Consider the following 13424-nt stretch of genomic DNA (forward strand, 5'->3'; position numbering starts at 1 on the left):
GCAAATTGCTATTCACAAGTTAAAAGTAAAAAAAAAAAAACATTAAAAACTATTTACAATTCATTTCGATGAAAAAAGAGACAACTTTGAAGCCGATTTTTTTTCTCATAAAATTACTATGCTATTCTTATTAAAAAAATCAATAATATATACAAAGTTAAAAATCTTAAAAAAATGGGAATAACAACCAACATCAAATGGAAGGCTACCAAGAAAAATAAGAACTAAGAAATAAAATTATGTTCTCAATGTTTTTAACGAATGTTTGCATGTCCTTTCTCGATGTCAAAGTCAATGTCCGTCAATTCTAGATGGATCCTCCTTGTAGCTCGCGAACCTCTTAAGCATAGTAATGCTGATCTCAGCAACGCAAAGGACACCCTTGCCCTGATCCATGACATAGTAGTCGCATAGCTTTCGCCCTTCTTTGTAGTAACTAAATCAGCCAGCCTACTATGGTATCGCTTGCATTCCACCGCCATTCCACCTCTCGAGCCAAAAACTAATGGCGTGAATGTGGCTTGCTTCACTTCTAAAATTCGGCTAGCATACTGGCGCTTCTTTTCCGTTTCATATTGCCTGTAAATCTGGTTAAGATCCATATCCCTGTAGGAGTCAGCATTTGGGTGGCAAATTCTAACGTCAAAGAAAGCCGACCTCTGTCTCTCCCAGAACCCCCTTGCCACAATATCGAGCTGCCCATCAGGAGCGGTGTTGGCTCCCCTATTGAGCTCTTCTCCTGTGATGTCTTGCAAAACTGGTTCAGTTTCAACGCCATTACACACCATGCGAAGCATTTCCGCCTCCAGATCCCTCAGTTCATTATGGCGTTGGATGACAAAACCGCCCCTTTCGCATATCATAGCGTGATCGACACTGCATGAAGCGGTCCCCGCAAACACAAACAGAGAGCATATCAGGAACTTCCCAGTCGTACCTGAGTTTCACAGCATCACGAAATTCATTCTTGTTTAAGTCAAAGTTCATATCTCTAATTGGCAGAACGGTAAGCCAACTAGAGGCACCTTTCTGGGTGGCAAGGTCCACAGCTCTCAGAGTTTTTCCAGAAACCGAGCACTTCACCTCATCAAGTTTCTCCTTCAGATACTGATTCTTCACTTGGCACATCTCCGGTTGTACAGCGTGCATTTCATTTTCGTCTGGTGGCTTGTGCACCTGTGATTTTAATTGTTGGGCTGATGGACCAGAGATGTTAACAGATGCTACATACTCTGAGGCTGCTACTTGACTTGGATTAGTTAGGCCCATGCCTCCCATTCTCACCGGCAGCGCCAGCAGCTCTCGCTCAGCTTGTGTACATTGGTGCCCAGTAATGGACGGTATGAGGACCTCAGCTATTGCACACTCCAGAGGTGCGAGTAGATCTTCTAAATCAGTCAGAGTCCTCATAAAGTACGTCCAGCAATGTTTTAATCCAAACGTGAACGCGGCGTAGCAAGCCTGTGGCTGCGACAGAGCAAACTCAGCCAATTTTATCACCTGCCCCACCCATTCCTGAACTTTACCGTTGACGTACTGCTCAAGATAGGATCTGGAGCCCAGTGCCGCACCCAGGTGATTCCGACCTTCTGTGGTGATGTTGATTGCCGTTTCTTCAAAGATGCTTCTACCGATCTCCTCCTTGTCAGGCTTTGTAACAAGCCAGCATTTTCCAGCATTAGAATAGTATCCTTAGTCCGGTCCGGCCACTGTTAACCCGTCCCACCACGCCTTGATGTTCTGTATTGATCCACAGCCTGTCGCATCATCTGCAAACCAGCACTGTTTGGCTTGACTAACTGTCTGTAGCCGAGATATAAGCGGCTGTAGACTGAGGGCATATAAGCACATAGCTAAGGGATCGCCTTGCATGGTACCCTCCGCAGAAACAAGCTCTTTACCACCCGTTACCAATAGTCGTGCTGATGCTCGGTAAGTATTAATTGCAAATGTAGCTACCGCTGGACAAACAACCCTGATATTGTGAAGGGCGGCAGCCCTTAATAATAATAATAATAATAATAATAATAATAATGATGATGATGATGATGATGATGATGATGATGATGATGATGATGATGATGATGATGATGATGATAATAATAATAAACAAAAACAAACCATACGAGTTATAATTTCTCATTGTCACTCATCGCCTTTGAAATACCAGAAGTATGAAAGACGTTTGTTATATGTTTTCAAGTCTCATATTACTCTGTGATAGAGAATCGGTGTTAGCAATGGCATGGTGACAGGTTCGACTGTTCTTAGGAGAAGTTGGATTATTTTCCTGATAAATTTCTCACTTCCAGCTTATAAGAAGATTATATTAATACAAAAGGTTTTCAAGAGTTTTTTTTTTCAGAAGTGAGATAATGTTGTACAAATGTTAGTTGAGCAGTTCCTTCAGCTGGTTGTTATTCAAGTACCTACCATGTAATGCAACAAATAATCACATCCTGATGGGTACTAACACTTGACTTATATTTAAATAGAATACTTAGTAAGCTAGAGCTAAGTTGTGTTGGTTAACCAATTTATTTTTTTGTTTCAAGAAATAATACTCTCATTCTCTTATTCTCTCCCTGCCAAATAGAACTAAGGAAACTAAGCATACACCTTGGTCTTCTCCCACTAACCAGTTTAGCCAGTTCTGTAACCGAACTTTTTTCTCGCATAATGCCGGATTTATTTTTTGTCTTCCCAGTCGATGAAAACGCTTTTTAAAGTACACGAATAATCGATTGAACTCTAACCCCTTTTGATTTAAACACGATTTTGGATGGAGATAGGTAAACGTTTTGTTGCAAAATCATGTGTCTTCCAAGGACATGCAAAAAATCAATCCGAAAATAAAAAATCAAATATGCATGAAAAGAGAGAGAGACTATTTTAATACGAAGAATTTTTCCATAGTTTGCAGCTGTGAGTTAAATTTGCTTCCAGTGCCAATTGTTAGTAAAATTGAAGGCTACTTTCCAGTTTTAAGTAAAACATTGCTTCATCGAATTTTGGATGCACACGAGAAGTTTGTTGAGAGTAGGCGAAGCGTAAGAGTTCTCCTGGAGCAACCTTAACGTCTCGAGTTTTGTTTTACAAACCAAGAAGAAGAGTTTTACTTACAGTAACCACAGTTGGGAATTGTTATCAAAAACTCCTTTGGGCAGTTCCTTCAGCTGGTTGTTATCCAGGCCCCTACCAACAAATAATCACACCCTGATGGTGACTATCATGCAACATACATTTCATATTTAGTTTAATGTGTAGAATACTATTCGTTTTTGAGGGGTTATCAGGAAAAAAAATGACGAACTTTTTGAAATAATACGTTCGGTCCTTGTCTTGAAGTTTGAAAGATTGCAGAGATATTTCTAAGGAAGGTCTTCGGATAATGGGAATATACACTTGATCTTAATCCCTCGATATCGGTAGCGTGGCTATTCCGCACCTGATCCAACATTCTAAACCATCCCTAATTTAATGCAAAATATTTTCCAACAGCATTTTTTACTGAGGCGCATTAAGGTTGTTTCAAATGTGTGTTGTCAAACAAATTTGAAGCAACTTTTCAGTTTTCGGTTGGAAAGATAGCTTTCTTCCTCAAGCGTGTTTGCTAGTTCTTCGGCACGGTGTGATATATTTTATATTGGTTTACAGTGAAAATTAGTCGAAAAACTTGAGAAGATAAACTGCTATACAAAGTAATACCACCTAGTGGATTTTCAAACAGAAGGAATCTAACGTTGATCTCTGTTTAAACAACTTTTTAAGGTAACATCTCTCATGGCTCATCATCTGCCCTTGAGTTTCTTTCAAATTCCTACCAACTCACCAGTGACCACAAGGGCAATGACCGCGGGCTTTCAGGATTACGAAATGTATTGATATTGCGCAGCGCTACAACATGCCGGCCGACTGTTTTGGTCATTTGCTCAGTCCTCATACCGCCAACCATTGACCTATCACCTGTTACCCATGACCCGTAGCCGTTTACCTCCTAAATAAATTTGCTGGGTTTGCAGTTCGGTGAAAAACTAATTCAAACATCGCATGTTTCAGCGTCTTTTCCTGACAGGCTAATTAGAAATATAAATATTCTTATGTTTTTAGGACAAGCTGCATGGTTTAAGACCCCCGACGAGTTTCTGCTGTTATCTTAACTGAATACGGTATTTTGTTATCTCTCACGCACTACCTTATTTACATAAATCACACAGCATGCTCGCCGAGGAAACCAACCAACCGATTAAATTGTAATTCAAACTTGGATACGTAGACGAACATCATCTGATGAATTCCAAAGCAATAAGGGAATAGTAGACAACTCAACTTCTTCTCCTATCAAGTAGAACCAAAGAAACGAAGCATACACAATTTCTTTTAGGCCTTTCTTTATCATAAAATCTCGCTTCTAAAACTCCTGAAAGACTTGGGTCATATCTGTTGGACTGGTTTCTTTTTTAAATGTGTTCGGTAGATCACTCTCTTGAAACGAGTAGGAAAAGACTTTCAGTTTTCTAAGCCGTGGTCGCTGTCTTTCGTTTTTAAAAATAAATCAAGTATTGAGAACATAAAATGGTTTTCCACTTGGTACATTTATTGCATTAGCTCTATTAATGACATGCCTTATTGTTTTCGGTTTAGAGAGTCACAAGTTTAGTAGTTGTGGAAAGTAGCTCGTCTTAGGCACTACTTTTCTCGTAGTGCACGACTCTGACAGCTGGTTCTTGAATGCTTTTGAGTTTGTACGCATCCCATGGTTTAATATCTTGCCAGACTCCCGAGCAATCGGTCAGGTAGGCTTGAGATAGGGAACTACTGATTAACCACATGATCAAACATTGTCTCTGGTAACGCCAATATTGAAGGAGAAATATATAGTCCCCCTCAACATATCCAATAAGCCATAGCGGCAACTCCAAAACCTCGGCTAAACGATCAGACATTTTCTTCTTTCTTGAAATGGTCAAACACGGAACTTCACCCGAACTTAATTCATGTTAATTAGTTGAATTGTGTTCGACTCATGATAAGTACGGTGTTTGAGTTCGACTGATTATATTTGGATCGGCTAAACGGCTTCAGGCATGAAGAACGGCTAAAGATTGACCCTGGGTCAACCGCCCATCTTCACATGAGACGAACCTAATGCATGAATTACTTTAAATGTCTTTCTGAATAAAACAGGGCTAGTGCTGGGATGAAAAATGACCCAACTTCGAATTTTGGTTTTCAATTAATTCAAAACAGAACTAGGCCAAAGATCAAACACGAAAAACGTTTCCCTTCAAGATCTTATCACTTAATTCTCAATAATAATAATAATAATAATAATAATAATAATAATAATAATAATAATAATAATAATAATAATAATAATAATAATAATAATGAGATGTCAGGAAGGCACTTAAAGAGCTAGTGGGAGATAAAAGCGACACAATAGCTCTGCAGATACAGAAATCAGTAATCACAAGCTCACTCAACATTGCCAGGCGCTTTAAGCTTTTGAAATAATGGACAGTAGACGTTTTACTATACTTTTATTTTTATTTATTTTTTAAGTGTTTTCATCGCGATGAACAGAACTTTTAGTATTTAGATTGAGGATTTTATGGATGGTAAATAGTTTTAGAATTTAATTACTAGGATTTTTATGATTAGAAGTTCGGAGTTTAATTGTATGGACTTTGGTCGTTACATTGATTGGCTGCGGCTGGCCGTCGAATCATTGTTTAGGTAATCTGGGCATCCAGAAGTTTTTACTGCCATGATAATAATAATAATAATAATAATAATAATAATAATAATAATAATAATCTTTAATTTGTTTATTCGTCTTGTTGTTTTCTATGGATAACTAATAGAAACGGATAAATTTAAATTAAACAAGCAAAATTTATTGAAGATACTCCTTTACTATATTATTTAACTCTATTTTTTTTTGCCAATAAACCCATACTTTCATTTTTTCTTTTGACAATCGTCTCATATCTTTGACATGTATTTCCTGGCCGCTTTGCTTTTTTATTTGATCTGGCGACTAATTAAGTTTGGCTGAATTAAGTTCGACGGTTTGCTCGGCAGGACGAACTTAAATTTACCAAGTACGTTAAAAAAAAAAATTGGATTTTAATTTTTTTTTAGCAGAAGATAAACGTTCCAGTAAGCTCTTACAAACAAAAAAAAAATTTAGAAAAAGAGTGAGTATTTGCCGAAAGCGATTTCCACCGGAAGTTAAATTTTACTCTGATTGACAGCATATTCCTGCCGGTGTAACCACCCGTTGCGATAATCACGCTAACGGTCTTTCTATAGACTTGAACCCCTCGCGTTCCCGCACTTCGAATGCCCTGTATTTAGTGGAAGAACTTGCGTTTTCTCGAGTACGAAACTAAGATAAAAGAACACAATAGCTTTAAGGTACACTTTGAAGTAGGTAAAGGTCTTAAAATCTTCCAGACAAGCAAATATTCGGAGACGCGCTTGTTTCAATTCGCGTGTCCGTGAATTGCGCTTCACGAGCTGCCTTTTTTATTGTTATTATTACTTGCGGCTCAATGTTATCAGATCACTAAATCTTGTGTTGGGGTGCGTAAACGTTACAAGTCTCGGCAAGCGGAAACAAAACAAAACAAAACAAAAGGAAAAAAATGGAAAATAACGCTAACAATGAAGAGGCATAATAATTACTCAGTATGTCTTGATCTTTTCTCAACGTCGGCCGTCGCTACAAGATAACGACGACAGCTAGTAAAGCGAAAGTCGCCGCTTTTGCTTGTAGTGTTTTCACAAAGACCTACTGTTATATAGGTGTAATTTCCAAAGCGTTAAACGGAGTCAACTCTTTTAAACGTTTCCGTTTAAACGTTTTCTTTCAAACGTCAAACGGATACTTGTTTCCTATTTGCGGCATTATAAACGTTTTGGAACTTTCATGCAAGAGCAAATATTCACCAGAACTTTCCATAAGCAATCCCGAAACTTCGCTACTCTCAACATTATTTCGCTCGAATAGATGTGTTCGCCGGCTTTTAAAAGAATAGCAAGAATTTTCGTTTTGACTGAGAAAATACATACGGTTACGGTGGTTCCCCGATAATTCCGTAGCTCTTTGTGCTGACAGTTTTGCCTGCCTCTGCCGCTTCTGCTTCGGCCCAGCAGCTTTGCTTCAGTGATGAGGACGGCTTCAGTCCCCGTTTTGATTTTCCCATAATGATTACAGATTACAAAATCGATGTACAACAAACACCGCACATATCCAACAAAATGGCGAAGGAGTTGATTTATACCCTGGAACGCGAGTACGTCCAAAACTGCGAAAAAAAGGAGGTGACCGGGAGATAAAGTAGCTCGCAAAATGATTCGCTAATTTTCCATAAAGGCGTTATGGGGCGGTACTTGTTTGTGTAGCAGGATTTTTTTAATCGCTGATTTCTCAAACTTTAATTTTCGCTTGGAGGGGACACTTTCAAGAAGTACAACTCAACAACGATTTGGCCGATTTCAGTCAAATTTGGCGAGATTCTAGAAAAATATGATCAACAAAAACAAGTCGGGGAATTCGATAATTCTAAAAATTCTTTCCTTGAAAGCCATTTCCGTGCGTTCATTCCGCATGATTTTCTCGCAGTTCTTGAAAATGTTCTGTAACTTTTGAACGCAATCGAATCAAGGAAAACCCCGACACTTTTTTAAAGCTTTTGGGATCCTGAACTGAAGGAAAAAATCAAACTTCCAAAATATAAAAATCACATTGAGTTGGAACTCTCGAACGACGATCTGGACCTTCAAGTTTCGACTTTACGGAAAACCTGGGAATTTATTACTTTGGAAAAGCAGTGAAATATTTGAATACCCAGTTCAATAAACTTTAATTTGATATGAGTTTTGGGTATCTGTGATTTAACCGAGAGGCGCTACATCCGTTAAACTGAAGCCATCCCTAAAGGTATACGGTAACCTTAATTACTTTTGGTCGACCCAAACCGTAATTAGGTTCAACTATTGTGAAGCAATGTTGCCCAAACAACGCATTACCGCTGAAATTGAGATCTGAGTAGTTAAACGCAAATTCTACTTCTGATTGGTTGCCTTTCTAGCACAGAAAAGCAATGCGGTGGCTGAACGAGAGAACATTTGTTTGTGACGCAAAATGTTAGATCAAAATGCCTCACCTAGATCAAACATAGAAAAGCGTTTAAAATGCAAAGTTTAGAGATGAGGCTAAAAAGTGAAACATGTTGGACGGAGATGTGCACTAATGAGTCTTTTAGCCGGTATTTAACAGACCACACAAAATAACATGTGTCATTTGATTCTGAGGGAATAAAGGTAAAGAAATGAAGTACTATTTTTCATACGAAGGATTTTTCTACAGCTGTCAATTGTGAGTTAAAGTTGCTTCAAATGCCAGTTGTTATTAAAATTGAAGGCTATTTTCCAGTTTACAGTTAAACATTGTTCCATTGAAATGTAGATACACATGGGAAGTTTTTAGATAGCAAGAGAAACGTAAGAGTTCTCATGGAGGAACCCTAGCGTCTCTCGAGGTTTTGTTTTAAAGACCAAGAAGAAAAGTTTTACTTACAGTTCAATCAGCTGGGCATTCTTATCAAAAACTCCTTTGGGCAGTTCTTTCAGTTGGTTGTTACTCACCAACCTACCAACAAATAATCACACCCGGGTGGTGACTATCACGTGACATATGTATTAAATATTTAGTTTAATGTTTAGGATACTATTACTTATCGAGGGTTATCAGAAAAAAAACATTTTTTTAAATTGTATGTTCGATTCTTGTCTTGAAGATTAAAAGGTTGCCCAATATTGCCTCCGTTGATAATAGAAATATTTTCTGTAATCCCTATGTAGTTTTCCGCACATAATCTAACCAAAACTCGTTCAGTTGCTTGGGTTAATCAATGATTTTCCATTTGTAATTGGTTCTAAATCACCACCGATGAGTTTCTACTGTTATTCTACCTGAATATCATATTTTGTTATGTTACATCTTCCAGGCACTCACTTCCCTACTTAGGTAAATTACTCAGAAAAGGTGGGGACTTTTACTTCTGGTTCAATAAAAGTGAGTAATTACTCTCGCCTTTTGGCTTAAGCGAGATTTACATTAAATTATCCCTAGCAACGAGGTAATTCACATGTCAGTATTAATTTACGTTGTATTGTCAGCCATGTCTTTTTCTGTCTTTCATATCGTAAGATTTATCAAATTTTCTGACCATGCCTTGCAAAGCGGTGAATGTCGTACTGGAACCGAACATTCAATCATTTAGATTCCATGCCGATCATTCGCAGTCATTTTATCGAGGGACTTGGCCTTTGTTATTAAATATCCTTTGGACAACAATCTCGTGTTAATACTTTAATTTTCAGCCGACACAAGATTCTGTACACAAAATCCCATTTCGTATAGCAAAGAAACAAATGTCATCTACGACTATGAGAATTACGCCCGGTTTAAACGTCTCATTTCACGTGTGCTGAATTTAATACCTATTTGGGTCGAATCCAATTTTTAAATTCCACATTTGATTAAGACGTCGAATATATGGAGTCGCATTTAATTTATAACAGGGCTTTTGTAAGTGTCGTTCCCAGGCCTTTTTTGCTTCGTGTATCTTCCCGCGCTAATTGAAACATGGCGGATAATGGAAGCTTTTCGCCTTGCCTTCGCTTATATATTTCTCAGCTCATTCGTGTCAACAGAACAAGAACACTCGTTATGCAAGTGGCATTAAACTACGTTCTATCAAGGAGAAGACTGTTTCTGGGGGTTTCTCTTGTTTTGCTGTTGCTACTTTATGCACGAAACATCACACGTGTACCCAGATCTCGTCTACTATCTTGTCGTCGATTAAGCCGGAATACTGAGTATTTCATGCAAAATGAAATAGCGCATTTTAAACATGTGTATTTGGTGGCAGAAAAACAGATCGAGCTACACATCGCGTCCGATTCCGCCATTTTTTTTCTCTTGAGCCACGCATAGCATTAGGAAGAAAAGTAGAATTGTGGGTAAAACATAATTTAAAATAAATTAAAAAAAATATATATGCATTCAATTCGGCACATGTGAAGTTCGACCTATAAAGCAACAGTCGAGCTTCCATCGAATATTCAACTGGCCGAGTCGAAGATGCGGGAGAAGTCACATTTAATTCAGATCTGTCGAATTTAATTGATTTAGACGTCGAACCGAGTTTACATGCATTGATTGCTGAATTAGATTCGGGGCATGTGAAATTGGACGTTTAAACCGGGCCTTAGGATGCTGTTGAAGGGGGAAAATTGTTTTTTTTGCGCTAAACTTCCCGCATTTCCAGGACCGAGTGGGGGTGGGGGGTTAGAGGGGATTTACATTGAGTTGACAGGTACATTTACTGAGGTAGAACTTCATTTACAGACTTGTGACTCTTGGTATTTTTATACATCTCTGTAATTATATCTTGGATTTAGGAATTTCGAGTAAGGCCTAATATTTGTAAAATCTTAGCTGGATGGTTAAAAAATTCTTTGCAATTATAAATAAATTAAATAAACGATGATGATTTGCATTTTAGTTAACCTAGTAATGAATAAATGAAAGACCATCGCAGTTGGAACTTTCCACAAATTATCAAACTCGGAAAACCTTACCCAAATCCCTTCAACTCTTTAAGAGCATGCTCACTGATAAACATTAGACAAAAAAGGAGACTTTTTTATGGTACTTTTGAGGACAATGAAGTTCCTGTACCGATGTGGAAGCCACAGCTGTGTTTATCAGTTTGTACCAGGGGCGGATAGGTATTGGGCGGTGAAACGAGCGGTCCGCTCTTCGTGCGATGTGTGATGCGGAGCAGGCACGAGCGCTCTTTTCGCGCTTCCGGTTTGTGTTATGGCTGGCAAAAGTTTCCTTTCGACAAACCGGAAATCTAGTTTTCTTCCCTCATTTTTCAGGTCCTGGTGAAACCTGTCCAATAGGTTTATGAATACTTTTGGCCCAGAACTTAAACATGTTTTTGTCTGAAGTATATTAGTCAATCTTTTGCGTCTTAAGTTGGTTAAATTTGTGTGGATTTGAACAGTGTGAATTATAGTACTTACGCTAATCGTGCACGAGTAGTGTTCGAGTCCTGTTTTGCAAAAGCTCCAAACTACTCCACCCTAAACTTTACATATGTTAAAGACCGATAATTTTTTCATAATATAACAGAAAATTAACTGGATATATTTGGATATAGCAGCGTTACAAAACTTCAAACTTTACATCTTGCTGTATCGCGCTTACGGCGTTCACTCGATTAATGGCGCGCAACATTTAAATTGTAAACAAACATTTTTCTAAGATTTCTTTCTTCATTCCTCTTGCAAAAACTCAACAAAGTACAAATTGTCACTGCAGAGTGAGAATTCATTTGGAAGGAAGCATCGCTTTTCCTGTAAGCTTTTCCTAAAATGAATAGGCATGTGAGAGTTTTTGTAACATAAATCGACCTTGTACGAATTATGAGTCGATAAAATATACCATCATCATCATGGCAAATTATCACATTTTCATCTTATTAGTTTGGCCTGCTTCTCGCTTTTATTCAGTTGTTTAGTCGTTTCATTTCAACATTATTATCAAATTACAACGGTATAAAATATACTGAACTGCAAGTGTGGCTTCAATTGTGGACCACATTTCCTTTATTCTTTGGCATCGATTGGGTAATATTCAGTAGGAAATTAAATGGTTTTCTTCTAGAACTTAAATTGACACTATAGAGATACTATTTTAGGCGGGACCTTCACCCATCCCACTTTTGCATACCGGGAACTACAACTATGGCAAATTAACTCCAATTCTACGTAAATTCAGGGTGATGAACACTTTTCATTTTTTTTTATCCTTATAGGAACAACTATTTTACATTTCCTTACTAACACTGATGGGTCCAATTCTGATTATGGGAATGTATCTGTCCTTCCAAAGAGACTAAATCAAGATATTTCTCAAGTCCTTTAATATTCCTTACAGTGACAAATGTGTTCATGTTCACAAAACATGTTACTTTTTACTTAAAAGGCTACAACATGATTAGTCTAATTGCCTTTGATGCTCAAGACTTAAGAGAGAATGTCTGTGAAGACCGCGTGATATCAGTAAAATGTGGCACATGCTTCAAAAATTCAAAATCTTCACATTTCGCTCAGAGATACCCTATGATAAGCCAACAAACGTGATATATTTTTTTTGTTCAAAGCTGGCTGTATTTTCAAGGAAATTCTTAAAAACTGTAACGGGCGCCGACCGTCATAAAATGGCGGAAATTAGTGCGTCGAGTAACAACACAAGAACTTCGCTCGTGTAAAGCGCAAAAGGAAGCACGGTTTTTTCAAATTGGTATATTTGTGTAAGAGTCATTGGCAAATGATTCAAGTCTAAAACCAGGATTGTTTACCTAACTGGGAATGCACGGCAAGAGTTTAAAAATCACCAATATTTCATTGTTTAAAAATCTCATTTTGGAGCAGTTTTTCAATAAACGTTTTTCCCATGCGGTATAACTCAGAAGCGCTTGAAATTAAGGCTGTGATTAGTGGAAATAGTCTTCTTTTCAAGGATATAAAAATTAGTCTGGGGCTCTTAACTTCTGCACGGAAAAAACACGCTCTATGTCGAGAAAAATCACAAATTCCACTTGTCAACAAACACAAATAATCGAAGCCAATATTCCAAGCAAATCTTAGTGCTTAGCACCGTATTTGATTTGAAAGTCAACATTACAAGTTTACCTTGCAAAACTTGTAGCTGTAGATTGCTTTTCGTCGCCACTCTCCCTTCAAAATTGTTATCTTCCCTTCGACCATGTTTACCAAAGCACAAGTAATCAACAACCTTACGCATGACTCCTGCATGAAACATTACAGTTCCTGACAGATTCAACCATATTTGAGTCTCCACACAGCTATAGCAAATAAAGTAACTCAATTGTACGATTAAGAACGATGATGCGATTATCTATAGTCGCAGAAGAAGAAATTTTGCAGGCCGAAGACGCACACAAGAGGAATCGTCTGTAGAATGAGACGATCATGTTTGTCACACAATGAGACCGAGCGCGCAGGACACCCAACAAAATTAACAACCAGATTATATTTTTTTCCGCGGCAGTTTGTCTGCGTCCGACTTCAAGCTTAAAATCCCCTAGCTGACATGGTACTAAATCTGTTACCAGCTTTTTATCTTTTAGGATGGGATTTTTTAGTACAAATGTTTTACAAGCAGATGCTTTGTACATGGTGCACGTGCAATGGACAGAATGGTACCACTGGGGAAGAGGGGGGGGGGGGGGGGCTGGTGTCAAATGGCCACACCATGTCCAGCTTAATAGCCCGGCCTTGCCTGACTTAATCGACGAGACTTGAACAACAAA

General features: G+C 38.1%; 1 protein-coding gene and 1 pseudogene across 1 annotated transcript in view; both read right to left on the reverse strand.

Moving 5' to 3' along the window:
* Positions 1-13424, reverse strand: part of LOC146453544 (uncharacterized) — a 94041-nt gene that overhangs the window by 35551 nt on the left and 45066 nt on the right. The window contains exon 8 of the mRNA XM_085096489.1: positions 8591-8662. Coding sequence (XP_084952615.1) covers positions 8591-8662 — 72 coding nt within the window. The remainder of the gene's footprint in view (positions 1-8590; positions 8663-13424) is intronic.
* Positions 196-1992, reverse strand: LOC146453549 (uncharacterized; annotated as a pseudogene).

Source organism: Pavona decussata, unplaced genomic scaffold (assembly GCF_977016875.1).
Source record: "Pavona decussata unplaced genomic scaffold, jaPavDecu1.1 SCAFFOLD_329, whole genome shotgun sequence".
Taxonomy (NCBI): Eukaryota; Metazoa; Cnidaria; class Anthozoa; order Scleractinia; family Agariciidae; genus Pavona; species Pavona decussata.